The 23,801-nt window shown below is 43.7% G+C and overlaps 2 protein-coding genes across 3 annotated transcripts in view; both read right to left on the bottom strand.

Moving 5' to 3' along the window:
- The window catches only part of Oxsr1 (oxidative stress responsive kinase 1), a 110,245-nt gene extending 105,220 nt beyond the window's left edge, over nt 1-5,025 (bottom strand). The window contains exon 1 of one of the 2 annotated variants that reach the window (XM_015489484.2): nt 4,689-5,025. In XM_015489484.2, coding sequence (XP_015344970.1) covers nt 4,689-4,758 — 70 coding nt within the window. In that variant the 5' untranslated portion in view covers nt 4,759-5,025. The remainder of the gene's footprint in view (nt 1-4,688) is intronic. The other variant, XM_048794941.1, reaches the window with a different exon arrangement.
- A 13,760-nt stretch (nt 5,026-18,785) lies between these two features.
- Myd88 (MYD88 innate immune signal transduction adaptor) lies at nt 18,786-22,958 on the bottom strand. Its single transcript, XM_015489483.2, has 5 exons — nt 22,518-22,958; nt 21,583-21,717; nt 21,008-21,188; nt 20,723-20,814; nt 18,786-20,550 (listed from the first exon to the last, which is right to left on the bottom strand). Exons 1-5 carry the CDS (start codon nt 22,891-22,893, stop codon nt 20,396-20,398), a joined length of 939 nt encoding a protein of 312 aa, XP_015344969.1. The 5' UTR covers nt 22,894-22,958; the 3' UTR covers nt 18,786-20,395.
- Between the last annotated feature and the right edge of the window lie 843 nt (nt 22,959-23,801).

Genomic DNA, 23,801 nt, shown 5'->3' with positions numbered 1-23,801 from the left:
GTAGGATTTTTCCATATTTTTTTGGGGGGGAGGGGGCAAGGGAAGTTGGTAAATGAAGCTTTTTAGCTGAATAATATGTTTTTACTTAAAACAAAATAGATTGAGGTTCTCTTATTAAAGAAGAGGAAATTTATGTTGGATAAGCAACTAAAAATGTTGGTAAAATCCTACAGGTGAAAAAAAACAAAAACAGAATGAGAGAATAATTAAATATCACAGTGCTAAGTAGCACATGTGAAAAATATTACAGGCCAAATAAATATACAGGTTTTGAAATAATTACACTAATTTCCCTGGAACATAATCCTTTGAAAATTAAATCTAAATGATTTCTCAAATCCTTTTTTTTCTAGATTCCAATCATTTGTCTCCTGAAAAAAAAAAATGATGAAATATAAAGGAATTGTGAAGATTCACTTGAAGGGCTGGGGTTGTGGCTCAGCAGTGGAGCGCTTGCCTCAAACATGTGAGAACCTGGGTTCGATCTTCAGCACCACTTAAAAATAAATAAGTGAAATCAAGGTATTGTGTCCAACTACAACTAAAAAACAAATAAATATTTTTTTAAAAAAGATTCACTTGAAGATTATAGTTAATTATGAAATACTGTGTTTATGGACTAGGGATTGTAGCTCAGTGGTAGAGCCTTTGCTTAGAGGGTACAAATCCCTAGGTTCAATCCCCAATACTGTCCAAAAATAAAATAAATAAAATAAAAAAGTGACAAATAAAACTTCTGTATTTTAAAAGGACACCACACTAAGGGGGCTGCAGTAAGTGCTCAGTAGTAAAATGCTTGTCTGGCATGTGTGAGGCCCTGGGTTCAATTCTCAGCACCACAAATAAATAAATAAGTAAAATAAAAGATCCATTGACAACTAAAAAATATTATATATTTAAAAAAAAAAAAAAGAAAGACACACCACTAAGAAAATGAAGACAAGGCTGAGTTGGCTCAGTGGGACAGCACTTGCCTAGTATGTGTGAGACCCTGGATTCAATTCCCAGCACCACTCACACACACACACACACACACACACACACACAGGAAAACAAATAAAAATACTTGTACTGAAATCATACACTACACCAGATGAAAGACTTATATGAAGAATGAATACACATATACCACTCTCTTTCCCTCTCCTATAAATCAGTAAGAAAACAAAACATAGCAATGGATAATCCAGATAGGCAAAAGATACTGTTATCAGTCATTAGAGAAATAAAAATCAAAACTACAGTGAAATACCACTTCATACCCACTAGGATGGCCATAATCCAAAAGACAGGACAGGGCTGGGGTTGTAGCTCAGGGGCAGAGCGCTTGCCTAGCAGGTGTGAGGCACTGGGTTTGATTCTTAGCACCATGTATCAATAAAGAAAATAAAGGCCCATTGACAACTAAAAAAATTATAAAGAAAAAAAAAAAAGACAGGGCTGGGGATATAGCTCAGTGGTAGAATACATGTGAAGTCCCAGGTTGAATCCACGGTACCACATAAATGTATACAAGATAGCACACAGACAACAAAGCTGACCAGAATGTTGACAAATGGGCATTCTCATACATTAGTTAGAAGAATGTGAAATGGTATAACTACTTTGAAAAAAGATTGGCAGTATCTTAAAAAATTACCAAATTTATCATACGACTGAGCCATTCCATTCCTGGGATATACTCAAGGAAAATGAAATACGTTCACATGAAGATTTAATGTAAATTCTGATAGCAGCCTTATTCCAAATAGCCAAAAGCAGAAACAATCCAATGTCCATGAACCGATGTCCAAAAAAAAAGGAACCATGTACTGCAACATGCTACACTATGATGAACCTCAAAAAACATTATGCAAAAAAATACAAATAAAAAAGACTACATATTATATGATTGCATTTATATGAAACATCCAGAGCAAATCTATAAAGACAGAAAGTAGATTTGTGGTTGCCTGGGGCTAAGGGTGGGTATAGGGAGTTACTACAAATGGACATGAGACATCTTTTTGGCATGACGGAAATATTTTAAAACTGCCTTTGGTGATGACTGACCAACTCTGTAAATTTACCTTTAATCAGGTAGACTTTAAAAAAAATCATGTTATATGGATTCCATTTATGTGAAAAGTTCAAAAAACACAATCTGTAGAGGAAAAAAATAGATTTGTGGTTACCTGAGACTGGGGAAGGGAAGAGAGATTAACTATGAAAAGGCACAAGGGAATCTCATTGGGCTGATATAAATATCCTAAAATGGGGTGATAGCAACAATTATACAGCAAATTTACTAAAACACTGTTACATTTTATAAATAAAATAAGAACACTTTATAGTATTAAATGTAAAAGTTGTTTTAAAAAATAAAATAACTCTGTAAAGTTGTTTTAAAAAATAACCTAATCAAATCACAGTAGAGTTCTTAACCTTTGATGAGCCTTGGACTACTCTGTGGTTAATGGGATAAGAAGTAACCCTATCCTGGAGGACTCGATGTCACTCTCTATTGCCCATTTACAGACAATTTACGGTTCTGAGGACACCAAATTAATAATATCTAGAGCCTTTGCAACTCTGAAATTCCATGACATCTCAACAACAAACATACTAAGAATGACTACAGCCACCCTTTCCACCTCAGAAAGAAGTATCCGTACCAGAAAATAAAGCAAAACTCCTCTTCTAAAGTAACTGTAGAGAGCCCTTTCTTTATTTTTTCTGTTATCATTTTGGAATCTCCCATTTAATCCCTTACTTCAATATGAAACCCTGATTAAGGGACCCAGAAGTAATCAATCAAAACAGAGATCTCGCTGGGTGGGTGGCACAGGCCTGTAATCCCAGCTACTCAGAAGGCTGAGCAAGAGGATAGCAAATCTGGGGAGAGCCTGGCAACTTAGTGGAGACCCTGTCTCAAAATTTAAAAAAAAAAAAAAAAAAATTAAAGGCTAAGGATGTAACTTATGTTAAAGACTCCCAAGGTTCAATCCCCAGCACCCCTCCCCAGAAAGATCTAACTAGCTCAATCAATACATGTCAAAGACCCAACATGTAGCAAGGACACAGACCCAAGAAGTGACTTAAAGTAAAAGATATGGTATCTTTTAGATAAAACTTAGCTTAGGCTGTTTTAAAACCAGAGGCAAAGCCAGGCATAGTGGCACATGCCTGTAATCCCAGCAACTCAGGAGGCTGAGGCAGAAGGATTGCCAAGCTCAAAGCCAGCCTTGGCAACTTAGTAAGGCCCTGTGTGTCTCAAAATAAAAAATAAAAAGGGCTAGAGGTGTGGCTCAGTGTTTAAGTGCCCCTGGGTTCAATCCCCAGTACCAAAACAAACAAAACAACCAAGAGGCAAGAAAAGTGGGGGAAAAAAAAGAAAAAATTTGACATTTCTTTAAAACACAGACACAATGCTGATAACATTGACACCCCCCAAGACAGCTCAAGAGTCTTCAGTTAGTCTTTGTTATAAAACTAATTTTAGCACAGCATGCTGGCAAAGTAGACAATTCTTCCTCCAATACACAGGGGTCTGCTCATGTCAGCTGGATTGAGCCTCTGTTTAGCTAAACCCACCCCCTTTTGATTTCTAAGGTCACTTGAGTTATTGTTGTCCAACACACAGTACCCTCATCCACAGTTCCCAACCTCCCCCTTATCACTAAGCCTCTCTGAAAATTACAATCCACCTTTGTGAAAGTTTTGATCTCTGCCAACTAGTATTCCTGGACCCTCTTCAAATTCACTCCAGCACAGCAGTCAGATCTATCAGATCGTGTCATATCCCTGGTTGAAGACCTCCAGTGACACTTAAAATAAAATTTCAAAATCCTTACATGGCTGAACAGGTCCCCCTTATCTCTATCTATGCCAGTCTTCCTCCGGGTCCTAAAACATATCAAGCTCTTTCCCTCTCCAGGGCCTTTGCATTCCTTCATCCTTCAGTTAAGTGGGAAAAACAAGTCTTCCCTAGCTCTTTTAAGACTCACTTCTCATCCTTCAGAGCTCAATTTAAATATCATTGCTTCAGAAAAAGAATTTTCCCTGAAATCACCCTAACTTGGTCTCCAGGTTACTCTCTATCAGAACATCTTATTTCCTTCCCGTCACCTGCTAAAAACCTGTTCTTTCTCTTTCTTTCTTTCTCTCTCTCTCTCTCTTTCTTTTTTTTGACTACTTAGGTAATGTATACCTCCCTGACCAGCAAATCCGTTGGAAGGAAACAGAAGTTGGGTCTACATTTCTCAGCGCAGTACCTGCAGCTTCCCCAGCAACCTCTGGCACTTCCAGGCGGGGTTCTCGAACGGATGCAGGAATGAATCTACCTCACAATCCCAGAAATAGGGGGCTCAGCCCGCAACTCCAATATCCCACTTCTCACACGACCCCCAAAAGGCCTCTCCCACACCTGCGTTTTTCTTGCTCTTCAAGACAATCTGTCGCTAGCGTGCAAGCATCTGTCAAATGTACACAAATCTTCCACGAGCCCCTCAAGCCCCACCCCACCCCTCCTCACACGCGCTCCACCAACCCCGTGCTTCATACACGCGCCTAACAAACCTCTGGCCCCACGAGCGCCCCTCCAATTCCCGTGAATGCTGCAATCCTCGAGTTCCCGCAGCTCCCCACGTTCCCGCGTGTCACCCGCCGCCCAGCGCGACGCCTCCCCCCTCAGCGGCGCCTGCTCTCACCGATCACCTCCTGCAGCTCATAATCGTCCCTGTTGATGGACCAGGGCAGGGCGCTCGAGTCCTCAGTCATGACGGCGGCAGCGGCTCTCGGTCCTCCCTCAAACTCGCTGACNAGCCGCCGGTCGGACGGCGCCTGGGTGCGAGGTCACTGCACGGCAAAGCAACAAGGGTTCACAGCTGCAACGGATCTCGCCTCCTGGTCCTCCGCGTCCAGCACTCTTCGTCCGGGTCCACGTCCCAGCCTCGGCCTCCGCAGCAGCCGCAACAGAAGGTTCTCCTGGGCCCAACCCCTCTGTCCCGCCCTCCACCCGAGCCCCACGCACGGGCCAAACTTTCCCTTCTCCCTCCACCTGCCGACACGCAGCGCGCTGACGTCACCGCGCCGGTCACGCCCCGCCTCGGCCCCGCCTCCAGCTGCCATCTCAAGTGTGGCTGGTTACTTAGCAAGCAAGTAAAAACTCCAAGAAGTTGTAAGTTGAGGGTGAAAGGAAAGAAAGGTGAAGGAAGGAGTTCTTCAAGGGCATCAAAAATCCAAAGAAGAGACAAAAATACTACAGAGGTAGTGGGTAGCCACACTAAGCATGGCGACCAGAGAAGCCAAGTAAGGAGGGAGGAGCCACTTCTGGAGGCCGGGGCACGTTGCCGTCTCCGTCGTCGCATTCATTGGTTGGTTTGAGAAGGAATGAAAAGAGCAACGGGTGTGTGTGGATGCCAGTCACAAGTTTAGTCCCGCCTCCAGGCTCTCAGCTAGTGTCTTGGCGGTAGGATTCCAGTCCTTCAAGATGTTCTGTACTTTGCTCTCCTAACCCCTTTATCTGCAGTGACGTCACGACGTAACCGTCACACTCTGGAGACGTGCAAATTGCTCCTGAGGGTGTGGAGAAACCCAAGGGAGCGGCTGGGTGGGGTCGCTTTTGAGTGTGGACAACTGCCAACTAGGATTAAAGGCCTTGAGCTACCAGCCAGAGTGGAACCGGAAGTTTGCCCCGTGACGACATTTTTTTTTTCAAGGCGGAAGTTCTCTGCAGCGTCCGACGCGGCGCGCCCTCCAGCGTCTTCTTGAATTGATCGAGTTCTGTGGGTTCTCAGCTTTAGGACTGAAGCTCAAACGAGCACCTTCCTTGCAGTCCTCGAGATCATCTATTTTTTTCCCCCTTGACGCGGCTGGGGCTGTTAAAGTGAGAGCCGGCTCACGCAGCTTGGGGTCATTTCAAAGGCCTTGAATTTTGTGCAGCCTCATTGAACCTCACTTTTCTCGGGTTTACTAGATGGGGCCACTGAACAATGCTTTGGTAGCATGGCCAAAAAGAAAACAAGCCTCAGCTGATAGGACTAGGTGCGAAACTTCTCAACTGAACACCTCAGTCCAAACACAGCCACCAAAGGAAGAGACCTTTACCAAGCCGCGCACTGGAAACCCCGTGCTGAGCCCTCCTGTAGGAAGTCCACTGACCGTGAAGGGTAGCAAGTCTCCTCCTGGTTGATGGGATTGGAGAACGTTTCATGGAAGCAATAGAGTTTGAGCCAGACCGTGGAAAGCTAACATGATTTCAACAGATGGAAATCAATCATAGCAAAGGTGCCAGACTTCCAGAAGGCATGGCACAGCCCTTACTATAGAATTCGGTTTCAGCCATTAATACTGACACCTTTGTTACTGCACGTGCTACCTTTTTTCTTTTTGCGGGGAGAAGAGGAGCTACATCTGATGGTAAAAGTTAGAAATCTCAACGTTTGTGCCAATAGAAAGACCCACAAGCCAAAGATTAACTTGGGATTGTTAGGCTGTGTGAACCATGGACAGACCAGATTTTTGGTTTTTTCACATCCATGATATCGTATGAATAATAGTAAAGACTTCAGGGAAAGATTTGAAAAACCTTCCTTCCTCTCTTCCCCTTCCCCCGAGAAAAGGAACTACTTACTAATCCAATGGTGAAAATTAAAGATGTTATTTGGCCCACATTGTTGGGCAGTCACTATATGACGTCTATCTCCTGAACACACATGGGTTGATGCATTATTCAAACTAGAACCTCCTCTGCAGATCTGGTCATTTTATTTTCTCTGTGGCTTGATAGAGGTTACTATGATTTTTAATGAACAAAGACCTGGTGACTGTTCTAGGCTAGAAGTCCAAACCTCAACCCCTTTCTCAGCCTGTGGAGTATCTTCCCATGTGAGAATGCTGTCATAAACGGAATACAGTGGTGACCAAGGCAGCCTTAGTTCCTCTTTTTGTAGAGAATATGGTTTTCATAGAGAAGAGTAAACAACAAACAGATAAGTAATTTTAAGTTACAAATTATCATGCAGGAAAAGGTAGTTATACTGTGATAGAGAATAATTAGGAAATCAGACAGACAAAGAGTGGGTGGTGGTGGTGGTTTTGGACCAGAGATTGAACCCAGAGCCACTGAGCCATGTCCCCAGTCCTTTTCATTGTGAGACAGGGTCTCTTGCTAAGTTATCACTAAGTTGCTTGGGGCCTCCATAAATTGCTAAGCCTGACTTTGAATTTTCAGTCCTCCTGCCTCAGCCTCCTGAGCCTCTGGGATTATAGGCATGTGCCACCGCCACTCAGTTAAGAGTGTTTTTAAAAAACAGGATTCAGGGGCTGGGGATGTGGCTCAAGCGGTAGCGCGCTCGCCTGGCATGCGTGCGGCCCGGGTTCGATCCTCAGCACCACATACCAACAAAGATGTTGTGTCCGCCGAGAACTAAAAAATAAATATTAAAAAAAAAAAAACAGGATTCAGGGGGATTTAGCCACATTTGAAGCTATTAATAATACTTGGTATTCCAGTTGTGTTGCTGGGCCAGGTGTGCTGTAATCCCAGCAGCTCAGGAGGCTGAGACAGGAGGATCACAAGCCTCAGCAACAGTGAGGCGCCAAGCAACTAAGACCCTGCCTCTAAATAAAATAAAAAATAGGGGTGGGGATGTGATTCAGTAGTTGAGTGCCCCTGAGTTCATTCCTTGATTACCCCCCCAAAAAAAAAATTGTGTTGCTGGTTTTTGCATATGGCTCCCTCAGTAATTATTTTAGGAAAGAGAAAAAGGGAAAGTAGGGTAATTCTGGAACCCTATCCCTTATATCACAATTTCCTCAGATCTTACCCAGGATTCTTGAATGTATGACAAATTTTCCTGGTGAGAAGGACCTTGTTTTTCCCCTCATTGTCAAAAGAGTTCCTGACTTAGGTTCAGTTTCCCTTAAAATCAGACTCTGAGACTGACCAGGATTTAGGTGCAAATAGTTTGTCCAGGAGGTAAACCCCAGGAGGTGCTCTGTAGGAATGGAGCAGTGAGACAGGAAGGGAAGGACGGTTGTTAAAGGGTACATTAACAAGGGGTTACTGTATGGCTCAGTCATGTCAGGAGACACCTGAGAACTAAAACATCTTAGAATGGTTCCACTTGACAAAGAAGGTGAGTTGTTAAACCACAAACTCCTTTTCTTCTTTAATAAGTTAACACTTGGCCTGGAGATGTAGCTCAATGGTAGTGCTTGCCTAGTATGCAAGTAGGCCCTGGGTTAATCCCCAGTACCACCAAAAAAGAAGCTCAGTACTTTGAAGAACACATTTCTAAGACCAGAAAAAGCATACAATCATAGGTGCTCTTTCTCATGTATTAGGACACTGAAAGCAACCTTTGCTGCAGGCCCAAAAACTATGAGCAGGGTGTAGACAGCATCTACCATTTTGTGTAAACCTAAAACATGATAATCACTCTGGATTGAGAAACCAAGAGTGAAAACGTATTCATGCTTTGCCTTCTTACTGTCATCCCTAAGCAACTTATCAGCCTTGTATTTTGCTTTTACACCTTCAGGATAGAGAAGGAAAGACTAGGGACATCCTTAGTAATCACTAGTAAGTATAGAGCTATAATAATTCAAGTTTTATAGGTGCTTTGTGTGTGTATGTGTGTGGTACTGGAGATTAAACCCAGGACCTCACACATAAATCACTATACCTTATCCCCATCCCTGTTTTTCTTTTTTCTTTTTTTGAAACAGTCATTAAGTTGCCCAGGCTGGCCTTGAACTTGCAGTCATCCTGCCTCAGCCTCCTAAATTACAGACATGTTTACATTGCAGACATGTTTTACTATATGCCTGGCTTTATAGACCCTTTATGAAAGAAACTGAAGTCTGAACATTAATATAGAAATGTGAGAAACTAAGAAAAGCACAATTTTATGTTGCTGGGATGAACTGACTTTCTCAGTTCCCTATCAGTATATGCACTAACAGTAGACTCTTAAAATCTGTTCCCTACCATCAGTCCCTTTATCATATGCCAACTGTAGTGTGATGTCATCCCTTGTTATGAGAAGGGACAATAACCTTGCATAGTGTACTCTCTGCTTAGTGTCTGGAACAGTGCCGTGTAAAGGCACACGTTCAGTCATAGTGTTGATTAAAGAGTATAAAGATATATCCAAGCTTAGAATCCGAAGCCCATAAGAAACTGACATCTTGATAAATTCAGAAACGAATGTCCAAGGTGACAGGCACTCAGGTCCTATAAGATAGGTAGGTATATAGATTATTTTAGGTGGGTAGTGGGGAATCAGTCAATACAAGGAATCTTATCATTGCTAGACTTGGAGCAAGAGAGGAGCTTCAGAGTCTCCCAAGCTGACAACATGCCAGCTTGATGAGCTTCAGCTGAATTGAGCAGAAGGCAGGAAATACCTGACTGAGGTAGAGCTGGTTCCTAAGTGCCATCAATGTTTCAAACAGTATCTCTTAAAGGTTTCATGTGTCTGTGCCAGCATTGGTAGTGGTACATGTCTGTAATCCCAGCTACTTGGGAGGCTGAGACAGGAAGATTACAAGTTCAAGGCTAACCTGAGTAACTTAGTAGACCTCATCTCAAAATTAATGTTTTTTTTTTTTTATTTTTAGAAAAAGGTCTGAAGTATGACTCAATGGTAGAGAACTTGCCTACCATATGTAAGGCCATGGGTTTCATCCCCAGTAACATACACGTACACACAAAAGTGTAATATGACTAAAAATCTACTTCATTAAGATATTTATTGTAGCATTATTATAAAGGGGGAAAATTAGAAACAACCTGTGAGTCCATTGATAGAGAACTGGTAATTATATATATTATGTGGAACATCTTAGGATGCATAAGAAGTTTGTGAGTGTAATTTAACTCTAGCTGAAGTGACAACCTAAAAATCAATCTAAAAATCTTAGTTTTCATACACACACACACACACACACACACACATGCACACACGGTAATAATGTCTATCTCATTCTATCATCCTTCCCATCTCCACCACCCCAGTCCTCCCCTCTGCACAATCCAAAGTTCCTTCATTCTTCCCTACACACCCCCTCACTATGGATCAACATCCACTTATTAGAGAAAACATTTGGCCTTTGTTTTGGGGGGATTGGCTTATTTCATTTAGCATGATATTTTCTACTTCCATCCATTTATCTTCAGATGCCATAATTTCATTCTTCTTTAAGGCTGAGTAATATTCCATTGTGTATATGTACTAGATTTTCTTTATCCATTCATCTGTTGATTGATTGGTTCAATAGTTTAGCTTTTGTGGATACCATAATCTTATAAGTCCTCTTTGGAATCCTCTACTAGATCCTCCACGTTTAGCCAGCCCATCAATTCAAAGAATACTTACAAACATGGGCCAACAGTAGATGCTGTGTCCATTACTTTTTTCTGTGTGTGTGTGTTTGTGTGTGTGTGTGTGTGTGTGTGTGTATCCATTACTTGTGAGGAAATCCCAAGTCAAGGAAACTGGAAAATGGTTTCCCATGTGCTCAGGAAGAAGAAACTGATGGTACTGGTGAGCAGCTAACCAATTTGCTGCACCTGCTAACTTTGGTGGTGCACAGGTTAAGGGCTTGTTGAGGATAAAAGTAGAAAGACTTTTGTACATTTTGAAGTTGTAAGTCCAAGTATTGCCTATTAAAAGAACCATTTTTATGACTTTTTTGTTAATTTGAAAAGTAATCACATAAATAATATATTTTTCTTAGTTAACTATGGGCTGACAAACAATATGAAGATCAATTGTCCAAAAAATGGAAGAGAGCCAGGCATGGTGGCATGTGCCTATAATTCCAGCTACTTGGGAGGCTGAGGCAGGAGGGTCACAGTTTGGAGGCAACATAATGATACCCCATTTCCAAAAAAGATAATTCCACAAAAATATCTTGGGAGCTCATAAACATAAACCTTGGCTACATTAATAATCAAAAAAGTACAAATTAAAACTAAAATGAGAAAATTTCAACCCTCCAGATGGGCAAAAAAGTTAAAGCCACATAATATTAAGTCTTGGCCAAGATAAAGAACAACAGAATCTGCCATCTTCTGCTATTTGGAATGTAAATTGATGCAAGGTCTTTGGAAAACAATGTGATATTACCTATGCTGCCCCTACATCCCAACAATCCTACTCCTAAATATTTACCTAAAATAAACTCTTGTACATGTGTATTCCAAGTAACATACAAGAATACCATCATCAGGCATGTTTTGTAATGACTAAGGAAACCAGGGAAATAAAATATTAAAATATTCGTATGATGGATACTATACGCCAGCAGAAATGTATGACCCCTATGCAAAATAAATTGGATAAATCTGAAAACAATGCTGATAGAAATGAAGTAGCAGGGTGGGGGTGATGTTCATTGGTAGGGCCAATGCATTCAATCCCCCACCTCAAAAAATAAATAACAAAAAAACTATATAGGGTACAAGTCCATTCACAAAAAATAAAAATCGGGTACAATTGAATGAATTTTTTTAGATTGTATACTTGAGAAGAGCAAGAGAACAAAATTCAGTTTGTTGATTAGCGGTGGGGGAAGGAAGGCTATACACCCACAGTAGAGCACACGGAGGACTTACTAGATAGAAATGTTTCATTTCTCAAATCCACAAGTATTCATATATATTAATATGCTCTTTTTAGGTGAGTTTCACAATTTGTAAGGCTTGGTTTCTCACATCTCAGGTAGTAGCAATGTTTATGGTACCCATGCTTCAGCCCTTCCCCTCTTTCAGACCTAGGGAACTTCAGCCAGCACTCTCCAGTGAGGTCTCAGGGTGCCTGCCTTAGCCTGTCACTCAGGCCACACCTCCTTCCAGGAATGAGGCTTCACTTCAGCCCCACCTATCTGGGTCCTACTTTCTCTTCCAGAAGCAGCAATGGCCCACCCTCCCTCCTACCCCACCGGCCCACAGGAATGCTTTTTCTGAAATTGTTCCAGCCCTGAGGACAATCTTGAGTGCTGACTTCCTCTTTCAGACCATTTCTGGGCACTTAGCCTGTGCTGCCCTGTACCCATAGTCTTTTTGTGTGTGTAAATAGTCTGTATTTCAAATTAGGTTGTGGGTGGCCTGTGGGGAGTGAGGATATTTTAAGATAAGAAGTAAAGGTTTTTATGACATTTGTGGGGTTTTGCCCACCTGTGCCATGCCAGCACAAGGGCAGTGTGGAAATTTATAAAGAGCTGTTTTTCTCTCCTTTTTTTAGAAAAATTGACAAAATATTATATACCAGTTTGAACCTCAAGAATATTAGAATATCCAGGGGGAGGGAGCATAATTTACAAAAAAATCCCAAAATACAGATATCCATCAATAGCTAAACTAATAACTAAATACTCATTTAACTTCTAATAACTTGATATCCCCCAATCTCTGAACTTAGGAACTGAATAAAGTCAGACAGCATAAAATATCATGCCTAGTTTCATAATATAAATTCAGAGAAAAAGCCCAATAAAAATCTCATGGCAACAATTAAACTGTCAGGCAATGTGCAATATAAATACTTCTATTCAGTAAAATAGCCTTGTGAGGTTTTATAGATGAGGAAATAAACTTAGAAAGGTTAAAAAACTTGCCTTCAGAAATTCCTGGAAATGCTGAGCATAGCTTCTGTCTTATTTTGAGTGCTCTGTAAATATAATTGCTACTAATCAGCTGGTGGGAATAGAGTAAGAGCATTATGGAGACAGAGGTTGAACAAAAGTGCTACATGGTTTGATTCAGGTCTTCTTACTCAGGAAAAACAGGTTTCAACCACCATCTGCAGGATGTCACACCAGTTGCTGCTGTATCACTGCTTGCTTAATTTCTCATTGCAAAATCTAATTAAGGAAATCAAGACTTTCTCCTTGATTCCTAGTGGATTGGAAGCCTTGTTTGCCCTTAGCACCCAACATGAATGATTGAATTAGGGTTGTGGAGCTATAAATATCAGAGTCCTCTGCCTATCTGACCATTGAGTTGAAAATCTTAGGACACCAAGAAACAGTTTTACCTGGTGCACTGGTCCATCAGGTTGGACAGGCACCTCAACCCGCTCTTGTGCAATGGAGATGGTATACACTGAGTGGGTGCAAAGGCACAGTGACCTCTTCTCACATGCAACCCCACTGCCTGCCTATGTCTCCTCCAGCCTTCCACTTGTGCCCCAAAGGGAACAGACCTGATCACATAATGAAGAAAAAGAAAGCACAGACCTCATTATTATTTCTTTTGCTTATTTTGAATCAATTCTCTCTGCTCCCCCTGCCTCTTGACCTGTTTCTTAAGGTAGAAGCTGAGGTCATTTGATTTGCAGCTGTCCTTTTGGCTTCTTAGCTTCCTAAAATCTGTTTCCCATGAGCCTCTGTTTAGCTGGGTAGGAAGGGTAATCTTATACTTGCCTATTATCTACCCTACTGAATGGGGAGGTCAGAGCTTAAATTCCATTCTAAGGTCCTGGGGAGCCCCCACTCTGTCAGGGTCCATTGCTCTGTACCAGGAAAGCAGCCCCAGTTCTGGATGATGGAACATGATCTCCTTTTTAGGCTAGTTTGTCACAATTTCACATGAAGAATAATTCATAAATGTTTATACAATGCATTTCATAGAGACTGAGGGGCAGTCTGATGGACCAGTGCACCAGGTAACACCCAGGTCAGAACAGGTGCTTTTTGGATTGACCAGCTATCCCCAAGCCTTGTCCTCTACCTGTGTACCACCAGTAATCATCGGCTTATTTGCAATGATATGAACACCATGAATTTCCAGGATGCCAGTAAGGAGGCTATCCCTGCCCTCCTCAACACATGAGCAACTCAATTCCAAAATCCTATTTTAAGGCCACTTCTTGTATCAATCATTGTGCCAGTCAGGAGTCAACAGGAAATGAACTGTACAGTCAAAATGGATAATCTGAGATCAGTTTCAAAAAGAAGCTATTTGTAAAGTCAAGGGCAAGGTGGAAGGAAACCTAAAGGACGAATACTATACTCCAGGGCTAGTGACCTTGGGGAGCCATGACCACACAGAACCCTGAGGGAGCAATGAACAGAGGACTACAGGAGCCAGTAGGGGAAAGAGAAAGAGAGGCTACCTGAAAGCAGCTGCATCTTTGGTAGAGAAAACAAGAGGATAAATACACTGACCTCATTCACTTCCTTCTCTCTGATCTCCAGCTGGTTCCACCCAAGGCCCAAACCCAATAGCAAACCAGAGCCCATGGGGAGCACAGAGCCTGTTGGAGAGCAAGGGGAGGAGTTGTGGAGGAGAAGAAAGACAATATTAGTATTAGCACATGAGCCCATCTAGTTTAAACAAACAGGGAATTTGCTGTCTCACATACCTGAAAATCCCAGCAATAAGACTAGAAGTAGGGGTTCACATGATGTCATTGGTGCCAGACCCTGGGAACTTTGACTCAATGAGAAGAGAAATAAAATCAAGTCAGGCAAAGATTTTACTGGGACCTCTTCTTGGGAGAAGAAACACAGCTGGGACAAGAAGGTATCTGCCTGGCCCACTGCAACAACAAAAGAAGCTAGTGTTATTGTATTGGCTGCTCTCAAGGGTGAAGTGTAAGACTTGCCCTGATGAGGAAAATGAAAGGACCCTGGCTCTAGTGCACCTAGTCCTGTTTGAGGATGGATCAATGAAGAACATTTCCTATCTGACAAACTGAAGGTTGAGGTGAGACCTTTTAAATGGCTGTCAGGTTATGAGCTAAGACCCAGGACATTTGCTCTTTGGCCCTGCGACTTCATCATCAGTATTTGGCTTGTTTCTCTTTGCAGTCCCTACACAGTGTTGTCCCATCATGTTCCAAAGTGGCTTCAGAACTTAACCCTTTTTTTTTTTCAAGTACAATGGATCTGTCAAGGGCTGCAGTGTATCTTATTGACTCTGGCTGGGTTTCATGACATGCTTGAACCCATCAGAGAGCTCAGAATAAGGAGAGGTGCTGCTTGATGTAGGTCTGTGTCGAAGCTTGGGGCTGAGGAAAATTATGGTGGGAAACTCCAAGGAGGAAGAGGAATGCTGATGACTGGTACCAAATGCCACCACCCTACAGCTCCCTCCCCACATGGATGTGATGGAGACCTTTCTCAACCTTTCTGACATCCTGATGAAACACTGGGGGACCCTACTAAAGTGCAGAATCTGATTCAGTTAGGTCTGGAGTAGAACCAAAGAGTACCTTTTACCCTTTTTTTTTTTTTTTTTTTGGTATCAGCGATTGAACCCAGGAGCACTTAACCACTGAGCCACATCCTCAGCCTTTTTAAAAATATTTTATTTAGACGGTTTCACTGAGCTGCTTAGGGCCTCACTATCACTGAGGCTGGTTTTGAACTTGAGATCCTCCTGACTCAGCCTCCTGAGCCACTGAGATTACAGGCATGCACTGCCATGCCCAGCTGAGAGTCCTCATTTCTTTTTTTCTTTTCTTTTTTTAATATTTTTTAGTTATAGACAGATGCAATATCTTTATTTTGTTTATTCATTTTTATGTGGTGCTGAAAATCGAACCCAGCGCCTCACATGTGCAAGGCAAGCGCTTTGCCACTGAGCCACAACCCTCCCCCCCCAGTCCTCATTTCTAATAGGGGTTGTCAATGCTACTGGCCCAGGGACTACACTCTGAGTAGCAGAGTTCCTTAGTCACTCAGTCCTGTCCCTAGGGTGGTTACTAGCCACAGTAGGGATTGACCCCTTAGAATAAGGCTACTTCAGATTGGAATATACTGAAAGCATAAAATATAAACCAGATTATTAAGACTTGATAAGGAAAATAAATGTAAAATCTCATCAATTGTTTTCATATGGTTTACATGTTGATATGTTACTTTAGATATAATGAATTAAATAAATTATTCATTTTATCTGCTTCCTTTTGCCTTTTTAATGTGGCTATTAGGAAATCTAAAATCATATATGTGGCTCAGATGCCATGTCTGTTGACTAGAGCTCCACTAAAAAGAGGTAATCCTTGAAGTCAATGAGGCTGGCACTCTGACCACACTTCATTTCCACTTAGGGTGAGAACTAGAGCAGCCTATCTACACCAGAGAGCACAGGAGACTTCCCTCATGGGTCCTCGGACTCCACTTTCCCTCAGGCCCTCAGGGGCAGGTCCTGGCAAGTGGTATTGATGCGTGTGTCCTTGGGCAAGGGCATCTGGGATGGACCCAGTGGGGTTTGCTCAGGGAAAGAGGAAATTCAGAAACCACAGAGTCCCTCAAGCTAACCAGTGTCACTTCCTTGCTCATTTTTGTTTGCACAATTGCCTGAAGCAGAAAGTGCCACCATGCTTTTCCACTTCCTTAATCCTCCTTGCATGCAGCCACCCAGCTAACCTCTCTGTGCTGAGGTTCAACAACCCTGCGCTGCCAGCCTCAGTCCAGAGCCCTGTTGAAGCCTAAATTCCTGGGACCCTGGTCATCCCTGAAAAAACCTCAAGGGTCTTGTCTCACTAATTTGTTCTTCTTTCCAGATGTGCATCTTGTTTTTCCCATTCACTTAAATTATTCCTTTTCTGCTTGCATCTCTTTCTCTTGCTTTTGGTTCACCCTGCCCATTACACCATCTTTTAGAACCCACCTCAGGGCCATCTGCCTCCAGAGGCCCTATCAAGGCATTTGGCCCACAGAGGCCTGTCCTTGGGACTTGTAAAACTTGCTGCTGGGGGCTCGAGCAGCACAACTGCTGCCGGGGCTCTGCTGTCTGATTTTGAGTCACTCAGGTTCTTGCTTTGTGTCTTTATTCTCCCATTGGGTCTTAATTTCCTTGAGGACAAAACCATGCTTGGTTTACCTTTCTATTCTTCCTTGGTTTAGACCAATACAATAAGCAGCTCCTCCAAAAATGAGCTTATGAAATGAAATGGTATTGGGAAACAATACTTTTATAAATGTGTATTATCAGTGATTACTTTTATAATGATGTGTTCTTAAAAAAAAAACATGATGGAAAACTAAGCTTTAATCATTTCTTAGGGACCCAGTGGCTTTGGTTTTTACTTTCTATATTAACAATTGAAAAAAAAAAACACTTTATTTTTAGATACTTATAGATTTGAAAGAAATTGCAAAGCTATTCCAGAAGAAGATCCTATATCCTTCTCACAATTTCCCCAGTGAACGAATGTAACTGTAGAACAACATCAAGACCAGGAAGGTGATATTGGTAGAATATGCATGTGTAGCTCTGGGCCACCTTATCACATGGGTAGATTCTGTCACACCACAAACTCCCTAACATTTACAACTGTATAGCTCTGCTTGGGCCGTCTATTCATTCCACCCTCCCCTCCTTGATGAGCTCTAGGCCCTGGCACTTCTGATTACTTCTCCATCTCTGTAATTTGGGTTTATTTGCAGTGTTGTAAGAGTGTCTCTGTGTATAGGATTTCATAGCTCTGGGCAGAACATTCCCTGTAGCTAATGTGTCACAGTTCTACCTGTGTTGACAGTAGAACAGTTCACTGGGATAAGAAGGCCTGTGCTCCCTTTGGGCTACTTGACTCTCCCCACTTATCATGTAACCATCTTAAATATTTTCCCTACACGATTTGAAGGCACATCACAATGCACAGTGCTTAAGACAGGGGACCTGGTAGAGTTTGATCTTCTGAAGAAGGAGGACATTCTGGGAACCCCACAATCATTTCCTTTGCCTTTTTCATTAATGAAGTTGCCCAAGGCAGAAATTTTCACTGCACTTCTCCTGTTTCTTATCTTGCACTCAACTGCTAACTAGTCTTTTGGATTGAACAGTATACAGCCCCAAACTGAAAAGTAGACAGAAAATAGAGTGAAAAGAATTAACAAGTAGAACTTCCAAACATCTAGGAAAGCAAAGGGCTTTGGACTTGCCCCTATTTTTTATTATTTCTTTAGTTATTCTTTCTTGATGTTTTAAGATTCCTCCTCTTATCTTTTCCAAGAAATTCTGATAGCCCTTCTCTTAGGAAATCTTGCAGATTTCCATCTGAGAACGTCTTGATATCCTCTTCTGAAGACTGTTTTCACTGGATGAAGGATTTTTTTTTTTTTTTTGGAGAGGGGTGAAGGATTTTGAGTGACAGTTCTTTCTTCCCAGCACTTGTTAAACCCCTGCTTTCTCACCCCTACAGCTGCTGAATGGAAACCTGAGGTTGTTCAAATATTTCTAAGATCCCATTTGTCCTGACTGCTTTCAAGATATTGTTTTCTTTGTCTTTGGTCTTCAAAGCTGGACTCTGATATGTCTTGGTGTGGATTTCTTTGGCTTCATTATGGATGGGGTTTGCTCAGTTTCTTGATTTATGCTTTTTGTCATTTTTGTAGTTTCAACCATATCTCCTTGAATACTTTTTTATTAGTTGCTGATGGACCTTTATTTATTTATATGTAGTGCTGAGAATCGAAAGCAGTGCCTCACACATGCTAGGCAAGTGCTCTACCGCTGAGCCACAACCCCAGACCCTTGAATACTTTTTTTAGCTCAAATTTCTTTTCCTCTCCTTTCAGATTTGGGTGGCATACAAACTAGTTCTTTTTTGTACACACTCTGTTAATTATTTTCCAGCCTTTTTGTTCAGGTTGGGTGCTCCTGGTTCTGCATTCTGCCCTGTTGAGATTTGAGCCCAAGAGGAGGAGGGAGCCCCTGCCCAGCCCTCTGGAACCCACCCAACCAGCCAGCCTCTCTTACTGGTGAGAATGCTACCCAGCTTACTGCTTCCAAACTCCTTTCCTGAGTGTGTGTGTGTGCACACACATACCCACATATACACACCTTCCCAAAATAGAATATTTTTATTATTAACCCAAAATAGAGAAAGATAAATGACAAACACAGGCATTTCTCAGATCTCTTTGAAATTCTCACAAATTATATGAAAAAGGGGTGGATAATGCTTTCTTGAAATTGCTGTAAAATTCCCAATATCAATGGGAGGACAGGATTCTTGGAATCCTGTGGGAAGGCACCTTGCCCCAGCCTGGCCAAGGTGGAGCAGAGAAGTGATTTTCTATTATTTTAGGGCCTTGGGGGTCTGTCCTTGAGCACAGAGAACTGGGACCATGACATTTTCTCCCTCATAGAGAATTTGAGGGGAAGGTACAAACCACCTTGGGAGGAAGAAAATGTCCGTGCCTGCTATGCCAGTCCAAGGAGCTCTCCTACTCTGTCTGCCCTTCATTGAAATGCTGGCACCTTGGACCCTTTCCAGACTTTGGTTTTAAAGAGAAAAAAGGAATCAAGAGCACCCATTCTTGTCCGGGGAGATGGTCAGACCCCCTTGAAGGTGGAACTTTCCCATGCAGCTGTCCCTGGGAGCTGCACCAAAGAAACATGTACATGTAGGTACCTCTGTGGGTGAGAGTGTATGAGTCAACTTATATGTGCTCATGTGGGGAAGATTAGGAGTGGCTGTGTGCCCACAAATTTTGGGGAAGGATGTTCTTATGTGGCTTCTGTTTGTTGGCAAACAAAGCAATAGAAATATAGAAAGATAGTGGGAAAACTCTCTGTGGGTGACCCAGGAAGGAAGGTTCTCTGTTGACATGACCCTGGTGACTCAACCCCAGAGGCCTATCTGATGATATGTCAGAGGCCAGGATGCCAACCCAGGTCAAGAAGAACTGAGGAGACCTGACAGGTGTCTGGATGAGTAGAAGTGAAAAGCAGCACCAGCTGTTCAGGATGGTCTTTTGGAGCAGAAGCTTGGGGGAGTCAAAGATGTAGCTGAGAGAAGACCCATTAGAAGCAGGCTCAAGGCGGGATCTGTTAGAAGGAGTAGCCAGCTTCCTCAACTGCCCTACAGAGAGGAGGAAGGGGGTTGTGAGGTGGTGAATAGACATCACAGTGGAAGCAGCTGCCCCAGCAGGCGCATGGTCCCACTGGTGGCCAGCATGTGGTCTAGCAGCAGTCAGCTCTTTCTCAGCCAAGATCATCTCCTCCAAGGGAGCCAGAGCAATACTCAATCTTTTCCTGCAGTGGTTTGAACACAGCTCCCACCAAAACTCCACATTGTACTGCTCAGGTAGAGAAAGTGAGGTGGAAGATGTGTGAATGGCTCAGAGGTGACTTGGCTGCTACTCTTCTTACTTACTCCTGAGCAGCTGGTGCTGCTTTTCACTTCTCATCCAGCTGACCTTGGTTTACACTGTCCTGGCGGATAACTCAGCAAGTGAAGGTACCAATCCTAGTGGTGGTTCCATCAGGACAGAGAGGTGGTGTCCACATGATGTCTGATTAGTGCAGATGTATCTGTGGAGTTGGCACCTCTAGGAACAGAGAGGCAAGTGGAGCACAGATTCCTCCCACAATCCCAGGAAGAGGCACCAGCAGAAGCACATGGACAGGGAGACAGATGGAGGCACTCCAGGGATCTTAGAGTCATCTTCAGGGCAGGGACAAGGCCCTGGCAAGGCGTGTCCAGAACCAGGACTGGGTGCAGGGGTTGGTGTAGTCACAGACAGTGATGAACCGCAGGATGCTGGGGAACTCCTTCTTCATTGCCTTGTACTTGATGGGGATAAGGCGCTTCTGATGGGCACCTGTAAGCAAGTGTTACAGCACTTTCACCAGGCCCTTGGCCTAGTCAAGGGATAACATCAGACCACCCCCAGTTAAATACATAACACCTATTTACTCACACAAAGGCACAGGGATGCACACAAGCTCAGGTGTGCAGAGACCTGCATCTGGCCAGGGCAGAACTAAGCTTACCTGGGGAGAGGCTGAGTGCAAACTTGGTCTGGAAGTCACATTCCTTGCTCTGCAAGTAATCATCTGACACAACCACCACCATCCGGCGACACCTAAGGGAGAGTGGGCAGGCTGCACATACTATGGTAACTTACTTGAGCGTATTCCCAGTGGGCAGCCTCAGAGGAGGGCCATTGTGACCACGGTAAACAGGGCCAGCTGGCAGGAAAAGCCCAGCATCTGGACCTTTGAGCAAGTCGTCATTCACCCACCCACCCACCCACCCACTATTGGGCCCTAGTCAACCTCTTTTCGATGAGTTCACTAGCGATGGACCAGACACAGGTGCCTGGCAGAACATCACGATCAGACACACACAACTTCAGCCGATATTCTGTCTGTTCTAGTTGCCGGATCATCTCCTGCACAAACTGGATATCGCTGGGGCAGTAACAGATGAAGGCATCAAAACGCTCAGGTACTTTCCCTAGGAGCAGAGCACAAGGTGATGGTCAGAGCAACAAAGAAGTTGTGAAGGAAACCAGCCAAGAGTTCATTGCCCAGGCAACCTAGTCCTGGACTCCACACCCATCCCAAGATGACATGACTCAGAGAAAGTGCCCTTCTCAGGAGAGGACAGGTGAGGCCCTGGGGACCAAGCCCTGGGTTAACCATCATTTCATGAGAGTCTCTGAGCAACATAGTGGTAGAACTAGTAGTAGCCCCATTTTTTCAGTGGGAAAACCAAATCTCAGAAACCAAGGCTTGCCCAAGGACTCACAGCCCATCTGCTTCCAACATCCATGCTCTGCATATTACACTGTCCTGTGGCTGTGGCCCACCTGTCTGCCTGTGCCACAGGAATAGTATTGGGCCCTTACCCATGGGGTCATCAAGTGTGGTGATGCCTGACAGCTCCTCTGTCCGTGGTACACTGCTGTCTACTCTGGCCACCTGTAAGGGCTTCTCAGATTCCTGCTCTTGCTGCTTCAAAATGTACTTCTTGCAATCCTCCTCTGTAGGAGAGAGACAGGGTATGTCAGGTTTTCCAGCCCTCCACCCACAGACAGGATCTAGCCTGTCTCACCTCTTTGGCTTTTTTGGAGTCTAGGCCTCCAGCTGCTGGAGCCATAGGCGGCTCCAGAGCTCTGGCAAGCTATGCATGCACACATGCACTCGCCCCCCACCACACACCACCAGAGCTTTGACTCTCCAAAAAGGATATTGTGGAGCTCTGGCCTTGTGGGAAGCCAGCAGCATCCCCTGACCCTTGTCCTTGATCCCCTTCTAGGGCTCCTGAGAATGGAATGAAGGTCTTTTTTCAGGATCCAGGGCAGATGTGAGAAGGGGGATGAGAGCATGTGAGGAGGGTTGAGAACCCAGGGTTATGGTGCAGTGATGGCAGTGACCCCAACCCAGCAATGTATGCCTGTCTGGGCAGCTGGACCTCCTGTGCAATACATTATAAGAGTGCCAGTGAGTGGCAGAGGAGTTCTTTTCCCAGGCACCTTAAGTTTCTAGACCATCAGCTTCCAGTCCCTCAGTTGTCCTGTTGCCCTACCTGACACAGCTCAGAGGCTCCAGTGCAGCCTCAGACTAACATCTGGCCCAACCTGAGAGCCTCTGCTAAGTTTTGCCCCCATCTTCTTTGCCTCCCAGGGCCTTTGCCGCATTTCCTCTATCCTTATCTTGTCAGAGATACTGACAAGGGACCTGATCATCTCCCTCTGTGAACTTTTCCAGCGCCCAGAGCCATCCCACAGGCTGCTGAGGCCTGAGAAAGTCAGCCTCCCACACCCTGTATCCAAGGCCTCACCGATGCTGGGCCGAAGCTCCACCAGCACGTCTTCACGGCCCAGCGTGGAGAGCAGCTCCAACAACCGCCCTACGGAAGCGCCAGGGCGGCCCTGCCAGGCGTCCAGCAGGCTGCCGGTTGGGTCTGGGCGCGCCTCAAACTGCCGGATCTCCAAATACTCGAAACCCATCTCCTCAGCCAGAACGGTCCAGTCGGCGGCCACCTGTGTCCGCGCATTCAAGAAAAGCGACAGGCGGCGCCGCACTCGCACGTTGAGCGCAGCCAGGGGCAGCGAGGATGTAGAAATGGCCGGGGGTGCAGACTCATCACTGGGGACTCCTGAAGACATGACAGGGTCGTCCTGGAGGATCCTTGACTCTGTAGGGTCGCGTTGCATGTCCCACTTCCTCCTTCTACGGCTCCCTTCCCTCGTCGCCCCAGCTGCTTTCGCTTTTTGAGAAGCGCCGCCCTGCGGTAGAATCTGAAGGCCCACGCAAGGGTGCCAAGTTGGAGCGCCCCACCCCTCACTTGGAGACTTAAGGGCGGTGAATATAGGAATCCAGAACCTGCCCTTTGAGTCTCTTTCTTCTTTCTCTTTTTTTCTTTTCTTTTCTTTCTTTCTTTCTCTCTTTCTTTCTTTCTTTCTTTCTTCCTTCCTTCCTTCCTTCCTTCCTTCCTTCCTTCCTTCCTTCCTTCCTTTCTTTCTTTCTTCCTTTCTTCCTTCCTTTCTCTCTCTCTCTCTCTCTCTCTCTCTCTCTCTCTCTCTCTCTCTCTCTCTTTCTCTCTCTTTCTCTCTTTCTTTCAATTCCTACTGACCATCAGACTGAGCAGCACATAGAAGAGCAAATGACATGAGTATTGATTTCAGGTGAGATAAAACCTAGGAGAAAAGCAAATATAAATTTAAAGTGATTGAATTTGAAAAGAGCCTAAGTCTGAATAGAGCAAAGGAAAGAGGCAGGACAGCAAAGAAATCCATCTCAAAGGAGTCATTAAAAAGCAGGAGCTTAACTGTCTTTGGTTCTTCTTAGTTTGAATATCTGAGGGCCTTTTTAAATTTCTCCTGATTCTATAGTCTCCTAAGTATTTCCCATTATGTTCCACAAAGCTTTTGTCTTTTATTTTGATATTGTGTGTTTAAATTAGGCTTATGATGTTTTCAATAATGTAAGGGATATGGATTTACATTTGTGCATGATAATGTTTCTTATTACTTAGTGTCTTCACCTGAAATTTAAGTAACAAGACATGAGGGTAGAATTTCTCATTCTAGAATGTAGCTGTGGTCTAAATGTTTGTGTCCCC

This window comes from Marmota marmota, unplaced genomic scaffold (genome assembly GCF_001458135.2).
Source record: "Marmota marmota marmota unplaced genomic scaffold, marMar, whole genome shotgun sequence".
Taxonomy (NCBI): domain Eukaryota; kingdom Metazoa; phylum Chordata; class Mammalia; order Rodentia; family Sciuridae; genus Marmota; species Marmota marmota.
The sequence above is the reverse complement of the archived record's forward strand: the minus strand, read 5'-3'. Positions and strand labels throughout refer to the sequence as shown.